Below are 13,208 nucleotides of genomic sequence, written 5' to 3' on the forward strand. Positions count from 1 at the left end.
GAGCAGCACTGCCCTGCTCCTCAACTCTCTCCTGTCTTGGTCTTCATATTTGAATGTGTGTGACAATCACGCTTGGGAAGCTTTCAAAAATCCTGCTGCCTGGGTCCCACCACATGAGGTCCTGGTTCTGCTAGTCTGGGCTGTGGCTTGAGCATTAGTTATTCTAAAAGCTTGCCAGGTAATTCTAAAGCACAACAAGTTACAAAGACCTCTTGAGAGTGCAGTGGTTCCTTAAAGCGGTCTCGCTCTGTGTGGGCTCAAGCAATGTCTATCACATGCATCTTTCCATCCCTAGTGCCTGGCACAGTAATGGATGTTCAGCAAATTCTGCTGAATAAATGACAGAACTGGCCATTTCTCCAGGCCCCACTATATGGGAAGCTCTGCCCCTTATACCTTATCTTTGGGCAGGGATCCTGGGAGGCAGCTGGAGGGAGGGAGATGATAGCTAACCAACAGAGATCTGAAGCTCACATATAAAGCCATGGTACAGCATCTTGGCTGGCCCTTTTCCCTCCCTTTTCTTTTCTCAACAGTACAGGTTCCCCCTTCAGTGACATTTTCACACTGGGATTGCCCTGGATGAGAATGTGACAGTTTAATCTCAAAGGACTTGCTCTGAGAGATGAGAAAACCCGAAAAATGAGGCATTCCCCCCAAGGCTCCCTCTGAATGAAGAAATTGTCTCCCTTGAGTTTTCTGGTCCTGTTGGCAATCACCACCACTTGGGACACCCTTCAGCTTTATTCCCTTCTGTCAATCATGACAGATGGCATCTGCTAGACAAATTATATTTAAGTAATCATTGCTTTGCCTTCACATTTAAAAAAATTTATCAAAGACATTTACAAGTCTATTATCCAGCAAGAAAAGGGGGAGAAGGGGGAGGCTGGCATTCTACTTCTATAACATTTAAAACAGCTTAGAAGAAGAAAATGACCTAATGTGGTAGAAAAAACCAGAGGTCAGCAGGCATGCATGACCTTCGTATTGAGACTCTGAGTTTCAATTTTCAAATGTGACTCAATAAATCTGGACTCTTAGCAGATGCCTTATTCTCATACAATTTCTCTGTACCTTAGGTTTCTCCTCTTTGGAGAACTCTGCCTGCACATGGAGACTGCACACAAGGCAAGCTCAATGAATGCTAACTATAACAGCAATGTAAATAAACTCTATGTCGTACCTGCACTGACCCTTCTGTACAGTTCAATCTGTTATTGTCACGTAGCGATCTACCTTCCATCTCAAAGATCCCTTTTTCCTAACTGGCAGAGAAAAGAAGGGGATAAGTTCCAGCTTATCAAACACTTTCCACATTTAGGCTTTATCATCTGTAAGTGTAGAGTTGGGACTAAATGAAGTTATAGAAACAAGAATGTCATATTAGATACTGTAAGTGGTGCCTAATTTCAAAGAATGAGTACATTTCTGACACTAAATACAAAGGCAATGAGATAGGAAGGTAGTAAGAAAAAAAACCCCAACTTTTTCTGAGCAGAAAAAAACAGGAATCAGTTTCTTAGAGCAACCTGACCTAAGATGAGCTACAGAGTAGGAGTGAACTGCTGAAGAGAAATCTATCAACCACAAAGGGAGGTCAACTTCGAGATGCTTTAAAGTAACTCTCCTACCCACATGAGGCATGCATGAGTACAAAAAGCAAGCATCCAGACAGGAAAACGACAGAATCCATTTGACATTAGACTGAACATCCTTTAATATTTCTTTGATGATTCAAAAGTGATTCCAAAATCTTTAAGTGCTTTCGGAACCAAATCAGGAACCTCAATCACTGTAGGAATTAGTCAGCACAATGCTAGGTAAGCCAGCTTAACTGTTTGGGTAAATAGATTTTTTTGTTGGTGGTAGTGGCAGTCAGAAATCATTATGGGCTAGGAGTTCTGCCTTCTCCACCTGGCTTTGTCACACAATCATTGTGTGAAGCTGGGTAAATCACTTCTTTTATAATACCAATCAGTAGAAAGAAGGAAAATGTAATTGGGGGAAAAAAATTTGTTTAGAAGATTGTCGAAATAAATGCTCCTTTCTACTTGGCCGAGAGCACACAATTCATTGAAGTAGCTCAGTCATGCTCTGGCTATGGTCCACCCAGTTATTTGCTGAAAAAGTACATGAGAAAGAAAAGAGGGCAAAATTGTCAACTTGAGTACCTTCAGCTGGAGAAATTTCCACACTGCTCCCTTAAAATACACTTATCTGACAAATGGCCATCTACTACTCAAATACTTGATGTAACAGGAAACGCACAAAGGTGATTTCATGTTTTAAAAGTACAGGACACAAAAATCCAAGTATCTAATGCACTGCAATGTCACAGACAGCTGCCAAGATGTGGAGTTTGCTAAGTGAAGAAAGAGGCCCGCTAATAGCATACCAATTGTTGTTCCTTTGCTTCGCTCCTATCCAAAGATTTTAAAACCCCAGAATTAAAGGCTAATGTTGTTACAATTACAAAATGTTTCCCAAACACCCAATCTTCAATAACTGCTCTGAGGAAAGCAGAAGACTCAAGCAAACTTTTCCAAAAGACTGGCAATGGCACAGAGATATGGGCTGTTTTTGATGGAATCACAAACACTGGCTTGAAAGACAACTAATTGTTAATGATGCGGTTGTCACCATGACCAGTAAGTGGAATCACAGTCTCACTGAGGGAATGAAGTATGTAAATGAGGCCCTTTTTTAATTGGTTCAAATGTGTAAAATGTGTAACATCCCAGGGCTGGTCTGGGTGCATGGCTGGCAGAAGGGAAAACCAGCACAGTTTGTGAGCCATAGTTATGACAGGCAGTGGTAGGCCAGAGCTGGCCTGAACAGACTTGGGAAAGCCAACTGTTACCATCTCTTCCCATCTCTGCATTCTGTGACTTCATGTTGGCAGCCTGAACTTGGCCATGGTGGGAGGACTGACACCATGAAAAGAAGCAAACATACACAATCAGGGTTTTGCCCCACCAGAGAGCCAGCTGTCAAACATTTACAAGCACACCACTGATCATAGACCTTAAAATGTCCAAACCCTTTAAGTCAGTAGTTCTCTATCTAAAAATCCTTCCTAAGGAAATAATTCAAGGTAAGTGGGTAGAGGGCAGGAATCTGATGCACAGGGAAGCTCCTAATAATGAAGGAGTATCAGAAAACTAAATGTCAAAAATTTGATGTTATCTATCAGAAAGGAAGTTGATACAGAGTGTAACGGTATTATGCTAAATGTTACAATAAAAAATAATATGGTATCATCTTAGTCTTTAAAAAATAGAAAAAGATTAGTAGGAAATATACAAATTGTTTACTTTAAAAAAACCTGATACCTTAAAATAATAGTTGAATAATGTCATGAAAATTTAAAAACAGAAAGATGCAGCTGGAAATAAAAATCACAAATGGAACCATCCTTAGTGCAGTTCATTTATCGGCCAGTACTCTCCCACTGGGCAACCAACCAGCACTGTCCAAACTAAAGTGATAAGCTATTTGTTAGTTCTAGTCATGTAGTGGCTCTTTCAAAAAAGATCAAAAAGAGAATAAAAAACGGAATGCTTAGTGCCTAATAAAGTATTGTTTTGTGAAGGAAAATGCTAATATAGTTGAGAAAAAAATGCACTTAAAAAAAGGTATCTTAAGTTCAGGCTAAGAAATAATCAGGGCATCTATTAGAGGTCTCTCTTTTCTCAACTCTGATATATCTACATGGCTAATGAAATTATCCCACCTGACTTCGTAAGCTCATAAAATTCATCAATTGTTTATTTTTAATTTACAATCCCTTATATGACTGAGATAGCTCACTATATACACTTCTGAAAGACACAGTACTTTTTCATTTGTTCAGAATTTTATTGAGGACCTAAGACCAGTTTAAGATATTTTGTAGATGCAGATACATTAAGATACAAGCTCTGCCCTTTAGGAGCTTACCATCTAGGATAGAAAAAAAGTAACTTGTATAAGCAAACAGGACAGAAAATGAGATCAGAAAGTAAGTGCAGTGAGATCAAAAAAGGAAAGATTACACATGGCCAGGCCACCCTGTGAGAAGGCTTCACCATGGAGCTGGAATTCCAACAAGGAGAGTTTCTCAGGATTTTCACATAGAGTATGTTTCAGATGATACTGCATGAGGTCAAAGAGAGTTACAGAAAATGTCCTACATAGACTTGATTCATGGGAGTAGGGGTGAGGGTGAGGATTCTCTGAAAAAACAGGCAAGCTCACCTGAGAGCAATGGTTTATGAGGAAAACAGCAGAAGATGAAGCAGGAGAAGTGGCCTGGAGCCAGACGGAAGACACCATTAACCCGATCACTGAATGATAGGGTGAATGTGAGTAGTTTGAAGCAAGTGGTGGTAAACAGGATGGAAGCAAGAAGACTCTAACTGTCCAGAACAGAAGTAATCAGGGCCTGAACTATGGTGGTAACTCTGGAAATAAGTTAAAATACAGATACAAAATATATCAGGAAGGAAAACTGAAATAACTTTATCACGAATTGGAAAGGAGGAACCCAAAATTACTTTGAGGTGTAAAAGAGCTAGGAAAATCTGGAGGAGAGGCTGATCTGGGAACAGCAGGGCTGAGAGAGGATGAAGATTAAAGAATGTTCCACAACATTCCTTGGAGGGCTAAAGAAATCTAAGTGATTTTGAATTTTGCAATGATCTATTAAGACATGAACATCAGATTTTTTTTTTAAGAATAATAAAACTCAGAGTTTTTCTGACCTTTGTCCTTTGGTCTTGGAAGAAATCACTGTAGTGTTTAAGCAGGGAAACCAGCACCATGTTCTCATCATACTTGATTAAGAAGTAAGGTAGCGCTGGGACTCCTTCTGTGTGACAAAGATCATCATATGCACGCTCAAGGCCTTGAATCTAAGAACAGGAAACACTGAATTATTCTCCAGACAATTCCTTTCTAATTCTGAGCTAAAAATTAATATAAAAGGTACATTAAAGCCAGAAGACTAGAAATGACTGAGCATACCCCTGTTATTCTTTTGTAGCAAATGAACATAGAAGTACCCAAATAATACACTTTCACTTCTACGTAACCCTTTCCACGTGCATGGTGGTGTGTCTTAGAGAGGGGCACGAGGTTTTGAGGGGACACTTTATAGTACAGCATGGTGGCTCCCTAAGATGTTAATCACAGTGGTGTAGAGAGAGCTCCAAACATTATTTCTCTCCTATAATAACCAAGCACAGAATCCACCACTGATGAATTTTACCTTGAACCTTTCCTTAAAATAACAGCATTTCTGAGACATACCTCACTTACTAGACAATTCACCCATGTAAAGTGCATAATTCAGTGCTGTTTTTAGCATGTTTGCAGGATTATGCAACCATCAGTGCAATAATTTTAGAATATTTATAGAATGTAGGATAATTTTAGAATATTTATGTCACTCCTAAAAGAAATCTTGTTTACATCAGCAGTCAGTCCCATGGCATTATCCTTTTCCTCTACTTGTCTTTCTTCTTGGGAAATTAGTTCCACAAAACTACAACCTTCAATTTGCCCTAAACAAACTTACTATTTTTTCATCAATGAGGGTTTCTCCCTGGTGTTAGAATTCACGATTTAATGATTGATGTGCTTCATGATTTCAAATCATCTTGCCACTCAATCCTTGCCTCAACGACAACTGGAATTCTTTGATTTAGGGTCTGTGTTCTACTAGCCTGATTATTTTCACTGCTCTCCACTAGACCATCTCTGATAATATATTGTCTTTCTTAGACCAAAAAGACTAGATCTCTGTCTACCATTTCTGATGTAGAAGTTCTACAACCTGGTGTGAGGGTGGTAGAATGTCTTCTACTTGTTCTCAAAGACTCTTCCCAAAGTATACTGCCATAGGATCCTCTATAGTGAAAGTGAAAACCACATTTTGGCAAATTCTTGCAGACTTTCAACATGTTCCTATAACTCCTCCCTACCAGCTTAGCCTTTCACCAAATGTCACTGAAAACTTGAAAAAAGTATCACTCAGTACTCCTTCAAAATGATTTTTACAGGGGCGCCTGGGTGGCTCAGTGGGTTGAGCCGCTGCCTTCGGCTCAGGTCATGATCTCAGGGTCTTGGGATCGAGTCCCGCATCGGGCTCTCTGCTCAGCAGGGAGCCTGCTTCCCTCTCTCTCTCTCTCTGCCTGCCTCTCCATCTACTTGTGATTTCTCTCTGTCAAATGAATAAATAAAATCTTTAAAAAAAAATGATTTTTACATTTTGTAAATAAGTATGCTCCTAGTACCATCTTTGTAGGATTCCATGGGGACCATCTCTCCATTCAGACAAGTACCTGTCTGTCTTTAGAATGAACTGACTTTAGAATGAACTGAAGTATTCAAATGTATTAAACCCAATTTTGCCTGCCTTTTATTTAATTTCTTGATACCTGTTTTGGTGAAAACCTTTGATCCAAGCCCACCGGCCCTTGAATGAGGGGTATACTCTCTGGAAGGCAGAGAGCAGGAAAGCAAAACCAATAGTAGAAGTGGTACTTCTTTAGATCCTAGAAGAAAGGATATAACAGAAGTTATGAGATTAGCACCTATGATTAAACTGGAATGCATCCATTAATGTAATTTCCCCATTGATGTACACAAAATAGGATCAGCTGGTCAGAAAGTCTTATCTCCAACAGAGCTCATGATAGAATACAGAAATTTTGTCTTTCTCTTAAAATATTCCCATACACCACACACTAATACCTCATGATAAACATATTAGCCACTTGCTAACAGAAAGTGTTAACTGGCAATTACCATCATCACTGTTAAATACACAAAACCACCCCAGGACGTGATTATTATCCCATTTTATGGACAGAAAACTGAAGCTTAGAGGAAGGTGAAGTACTTGAACAAAACAAAGATACTGAGTGGTGGGGAGGGGGGTAGAATTCTGTTTCCGAAATTTAAGTTCTGTCCTAGTACCACACATACTACGGTACTAGTATGCACTATACTATCTGAGAAGGCCCAACCAGCAGACATGGAGTCAAATGAATGGAGCATATTATTGAAAAGGCTGTGCCATCCATAACCTCTACATGCCTGCGATAATAAAACACTGCTTTCAGAAATGCCTTGTTGGTGTAATTTGAGTAAACAACTATTAAACACTTGCCATGTACAAAGCAATACATTAGACACTCTGACAATAAGAAGATAAATAAAAGCTAGTCGAGCCCTCAGGCAGCTCACTCTCTTTACCGGCAGAGATAAAGTGAGTCCATGATTAATAGCCATGGGTCATAGAAGAGGTTCTGAGAACAAAGGAGCATCAGCAACATTGAGATTACACCTTTAAAAGTATATCTTCCATCAGGGGAAGCGAGGCAGGGACAATGACTCATGAAGCTGTTCTTGAAAACTGTTCCCACTCAGGTTGGATGCTCTTGCCTCTGAATTCTTACAGCTTTTGTGGCCTAAGTTACTCCTATGGTGGATCTCATAGTTCTATGGGTGTTTGATAGCTTCTCCATCAGTTTATTGATTTGGCTAATCAGTATTTCTTCTTGATTTGCTAAGAATAAAGAGTAGATAGTTTTTTGATGACTTCTTATTAACATATAATTCACACACCATAAAAGTTACCATGTTAAAGTGTAAAAAGCCCCCATCAGTTTATTAATTAGAAACACCCATGGGGCGCCTGGCTGGCTCAGTGAGTTAAAGCTTCTGCCTTCAGTTCGGGTCATGATCTCGGGGTTCTGGGATCGAGCCCTGCATCGGGCTCTCTGCTCAGGAGAGAGCCTGCTTCCTCTTCTCTCTCTTTGCCTGCCTCTCTGCCTACTTGTGATCTCTGTCTGTCAAATAAATAAATAAAATCTTTAAAAAAAAAAACAAAACACCCATCCACAGAACTTCCCATTCCCCCTTCTCGCCAACCCCTGGGAACCGCTCATCTATTTTCTGTCTCTATGGATTTGCTTTTCCTGGGCTTTTCATATAAAGGAAATTTTACCATATAACTTTTTAAATATAAATGTATATATAAACATATGTCTGGGTAAGGAAATATAGTAATTATAGTTTCCAGTCTCTAATTCTGCTATTAACTGATCAACTAAGAACAAATTCCCATTTTTTTTTTAAGATTTTATTTATTTATTTGACAGACAGAGATCACAAGTAGGCAGAGAGGCAGACAGAGAGAGAGGAGGAAGCAGGAAGCAGGATCCCCACTGAGCAGAGAGCCCGATGCGGGGCTCGATCCCATGACCCTGGGATCATGACCTGAGCAGAAGGCAGAGGCTTTAACCCACTGAGCCACCCAGGCACCCCAACAAATTCCCTTTTGATGACGGCAAAACAAACTACAATACAGAAATTAAAGTGTCCGTTCCTTTGAGTCCTAAAAATAGCAGAAAGGAAAGTGAAACATCACAGATAATTCTCTTCCTTATACTTACATGATTTGTCATAACTGATCTTTAGTCAAAGGTTAAACAATTCAAGATGAAGGACCTCACAATTTCTAAAAAGCTTTATCAGATTATCTTCAAAAGAAAAAGGCTTGAATTTCTTAGAAATTCTTCTCAGGATACAAAGGACCTCAATTAAATTAAACATAAAGCCTTCTGTGTTTGAAGAGACTTTTAGTTTTTTTAAAAGGCAGGTTAAGAACGATCAGTAAAAAGGGCAGCAGGGCAAACACACAGAATTCTTGATACAGAAAACGTATTGATGTTAAAGTAACAAACCTAGAAATCTTTAACTAGCACTACTTATATATCTCTTAGTAGCAGATCTACAAAATTGCTCAAATTTATACAATTAATTCCAAACTACAGCTAGTAATCTCATAAAGAATTTAAACATTTTTATATCTCTCCCGCTATTACACAGAGAGCACTATAACTTGTTAGGAAATGTGCTCCTTATAGATAGCCTCCCTTTGGAATGGCCTTCAGTATGATTTTTATCATTCTCTCCTTTGCCTTGGGCAGCAAATCAGATAGGCAGCATTCAGAAGAAACAGAGGATTAGTTCCTGAAGGAAGAAGAAAGGCAAGACCTATAACTGGGCAAAAGGAAGGAAGGAAGGAAGGGAGTAAGGGAGGGAGGAGGGAGGGAAGGGAGAGATAGATGTGGGGAAGAGGATTAATATCCAAAGCTGATGAAGCTGATAAAACACAACACTCAATATATGTTAACATCAATATGTTTATATGCCTTCTCCAAAGAATTTATCCTAAAGAAATAAAATGAGCAGAAATAAAAATCAGTGTGGCCAATACCGTTCACTGCAGCATTTTTTAAAGTAGTGAATATTAGAAACAACCTAGATGTACAAGAGTCTAAAGAACATACACTTGATAGAATATTACACAGTCAACTTAATTAGAAAGGCTAAATTTATTTTACACAGAGATATATATGTATACAGATATATACACATGCACATACACGTGTGCAGTGTATATGGTTGGTCTCTATAACCAACCCTTCCATTTCCCCACACTGCCCACCAGAGACCAGGTCCTTGCCCCTACTTCCCTAGGCAGCTGATGTTACACTTACACAAAACATTTTTCATTCTTAAAAAAACATAGCTGTTTGGACAAACTATGCAGTGTGAACTCCTCTAGTCTGGAAGCTGTTGGGGGATAGCCAGGATCCCCAAGATGTCATCTTTTCCTTATGCTGATGGACCCAGCAACTGAGCTCTGTAGGACTGTACTGAACAAAGAAATGGTGACAAAGAACCACTATTCCCTAAAGCTGACTTGACTGTCCCGAGCAATAAGACTTGGGTCTCGGTGTTCCATTAACCATGCAACTAGCAACAGTATCTTCAGAATGAATTAACTTTGCATTGGTGATAAGTGCCAACACTATTGGGCGACTTATTAAATGAGTATTTCTTGAACAGCTCTGAATTCAATAACACCAGGTAGTAGCTTCAGTGAGAAGAGCGTCCTATTGGGACCCTGGACTTGACTGGGGCATTTCAGCAGTCTAAATATGACTGAGAGTACATTTACTTACTGCAAAGGTCAAGAGGAGGAACTTGTTGAGAAGGACAGGGTTTTCGAGAGCAGCACCTGATTTTATAGCTTCCCATATCTGTCAGAAGAAAGAGAAGGGTCAAGGCAGTTCTCAGGTGTCTCTGAGCTTCTCACAAATGAAGTACAGAGGTGAAAAGCTCCGAGCTCTTCTTTCCTCCAGGCCCAACATCACTTACCCCAGGCTTTAGAGTGGGTTGTTACCTCACTCTGGCCACTCTGGATGGCCTCTCTACCACCGCAAACAAACTCCCTGTGGGGGCTGAGGAAATTGACAGAACCCAGGAGCTTCCTCTCACTCAGACTCAGCATCCAAGGAGGAAAGCAGGCCATTTTCATGCCTTCGTTATTTCCTCCAACAAATATTTACTGATTGTCTACTATCTTACAGGCACATCAGGATTATAGAATAAAAGACACAGTCCCAGGTGCCTGCGTGGTTCAGTGGATTAAGCAACTACCTTTGGCTCAGGTCATGATCCTGGAATCCCAGAATCTAGTCCTGCATTGGGCTCCCTACTTAATGGGGAGTCTTCTTCTCTCTCTGACCCTCTCCCCTCTCATGCTCTAATAAATAAATAAATTTTAAAAATAACAACAACAGCAAAAACCCTGACACAGTCCCTACCCTCAAGAAGCTTTGGGTTCAGTGAGGGAGACAGGCATAAATGTCCAGATACACCACCAGGTAGGACATGCTACCTCAAAAAGATGTGGAATTCCTGGGAGGAGCATTGAACTGGGTTGGGAAGGGGTTCTAGGAAGCAGTGATTTGACCTAGGTATAGGGGATTTCTGAAAGTATCACTTGGGATTATCTTGCCCTGAGACATGAAGGAAAGAGAATGAGGGTTTATGCATACTCAGCAAGTAGTGTGACCAGAAGCAGAAGCTGGTACTGGTCTGTAGCTGCTGAACACAAGGTTTTTGTAGCTAAGATTAGCTACTAAACTTTATGTCACTATGCAAGACAAACAGCTGCACCAAAGGAGCCACAGGGTGGAAGAGGGAAATAAACAAAGAGAATTCTTTTCCTACTATTGACATAATAGTCCTGAAGGAGCTGGAGCAGAGAAGAGTAGGCCCCATGTCCGAAAAACTAAGAGGGTGGGGGAAATGCTCGGGCATGTGAATCGGGGTAAATGCTGAGCCGCAGGATGAGGGGTGGGATTTCTGTGGGGAACAATCTGTGATTTTTTAAAATGGATGAGAAACCAACCCAGCTCCTTGGAGACAGCCTTTGAAATGTGCTGCCAGACCAGGAGCCCAGGAGCAGTCAAGCTGCAGGCCAAGAAAAACCACCATCATCACCTGGGTCACAAGCTACTTCCATCTCAAGGGATGTTAGGGATGCCTTCCTTAGGACCAAAGGCAGAAGATCTCCTTCTCTGACCGTGGCACCCATACTCATTTTTTTTTTTTTAAGATTTTATTTATTTATTTGACAGAAAGAGAGAGAGAGAGATATTACAAGTAGGCAGGCAGAGAGAGAGAAGCAGGCTCCTTGTTGAGCAGAGAGCCCAATGCGGCACTCGATCCCAGGACCCTGAGATCATGACCTGAGCCAAAGGCAGAGGCTTTAGCCCACTGAGCCACCAAGGTGCCCTAGATGGAGTAGTTTAGATTTAGCCTTAAAGATACAAAGAGATAATACAATCATCTCTGACAGCATTACAGTGCTTAGGACTGGAAAGCCATGTGGCACAAAGAAGAGAGAACCCAAAGGCATGTAGAAACAGGGATAGAACTCTTAAAGACAGGTCAAACTGCTTCCAAATGCTGACTGGAGAATAGCAGCAAAGCTTTTTACAACTGCCCTGCCATGGTTTTCCGGCCTATCCCCAGCTGAGAGGCTCAATGTCTTCTCCCTGAACTTCCTGCCAATGTAGGAAACGGTAAGAACCCCCTCTGGGAAATAAACCAAAGCCTGCAAGGATCTTTAAGTACTGACTCTATGCTAGTTTCCCTGACAGACCCATACAGCTGATCAGAACCACTGGGCCTACCAAGACCAGGGAAGACAGAACAGATACATCATCAGTTCCCAGCTAACCTCATCTGCTGCTTGCTCCAAAAGTAGCTTCTTATCTGCAGCCTTGAAAGCCTCAAGTGTGTTGGTGTTAAAGAGCGTTCCAACAGCTGGGCAGCAGTGGGCTGGCGTGGGAGCACTCCTAGACACAGAAGAAAGATGGTTAGGCAGGCAAAGATGGGACAGCAGTGGGAGAAAAAGGACAGTGCTCTGCAGGGCAAAGAGATAATCAAACACACATTTCTTTGGGAAAACATGAACATCCTTGCTTAAGAACTAAAAAACTGGAACTATACACACACACAAAATCTCTATATTCTCTTTACCCTCACCTCTCATTGTTCTTCCACTGCCCACCATCTCCCACTTCACCTCAAATATACATCCATTATCTAGATTTTACCCTTTCTCATCTTTAACCTGAAAGGGAAACATTATTTATGGAACTTCTACTGCACCAAGAACTGTACAAGTTTTGCATTTTTGCAACAACTCTTTCTCCTGATTAAAGGCTTAAGTAACTCACCTAAGGTCACATAAGATAGGCGGGGCAGGAATCTAAAGCCAAAACTAGCAGACTCCAAGGTATTGAGCTGCCTAATCCCTACTCAAACCCTCACAGGCTTCAAGGCCCTGCTCCAAACCATCTCCTTCCTGGAAGAACCTCCCATTTTCTCTGGTAATGGCTGGCACAGGAAACTGAGCATTACATTTTAGTGTATCTTTAAGACTGACCATCAGAGACACCCGACTAGAGGACAGTAAGCTCCCTGAGGGCAGGGAACATGTCTCCCTCTTCTGTTTCCAGACCTCACTCAGCCTAAACAGGCTCCACAAAGAGATGCTACTGAGCCAACTTCCAGTGGTGGTCTGAGTCACACAGACAAAATGTGTCATACCTGGGCTACCTGCCAATCTGTCGTGTCACGTGTGTATCACACTCTATACTGTCCCCTTATGGTCTTCAGAGTAATCAAAATCAGGGGAGAAGAAGACAAGTTAATTCTAAGTACAAACTCAGATGTGGAAATATCTGGTCTCCTCTCTGAAATGATTAACTTGTGTTTTAGAGGTTACAGATGCTAAATGAAAATACTCATTTCATTAGGAGCCTAATATTGTTGTCAATTACAACTACTGC

At 40.9% G+C, this 13,208-nt stretch overlaps 1 protein-coding gene across 27 annotated transcripts in view; it reads right to left on the reverse strand.

Moving 5' to 3' along the window:
- ATG7 (autophagy related 7) overlaps positions 1-13,208 on the reverse strand; it is a 243,135-nt gene that overhangs the window by 205,196 nt on the left and 24,731 nt on the right. For 20 of the 27 annotated variants that reach the window (XM_082749192.1, XM_082749190.1, XM_082749193.1 and 17 more), the window contains 4 exons: positions 12,092-12,209; positions 10,023-10,100; positions 6,423-6,539; positions 4,746-4,895 (listed from right to left, as the gene is read on the reverse strand). In XM_082749192.1, coding sequence (XP_082605318.1) covers positions 4,746-4,895; positions 6,423-6,539; positions 10,023-10,100; positions 12,092-12,209 — 463 coding nt within the window. The remainder of the gene's footprint in view (positions 1-4,745; positions 4,896-6,422; positions 6,540-10,022; positions 10,101-12,091; positions 12,210-13,208) is intronic. The other 7 variants (XM_082749199.1, XM_082749201.1, XM_082749202.1 and 4 more) reach the window with 1 other exon arrangement.

This window comes from Mustela nivalis (assembly GCF_964662115.1).
Source record: "Mustela nivalis genome assembly, chromosome: 1".
Lineage (NCBI taxonomy): Eukaryota > Metazoa > Chordata > Mammalia > Carnivora > Mustelidae > Mustela > Mustela nivalis.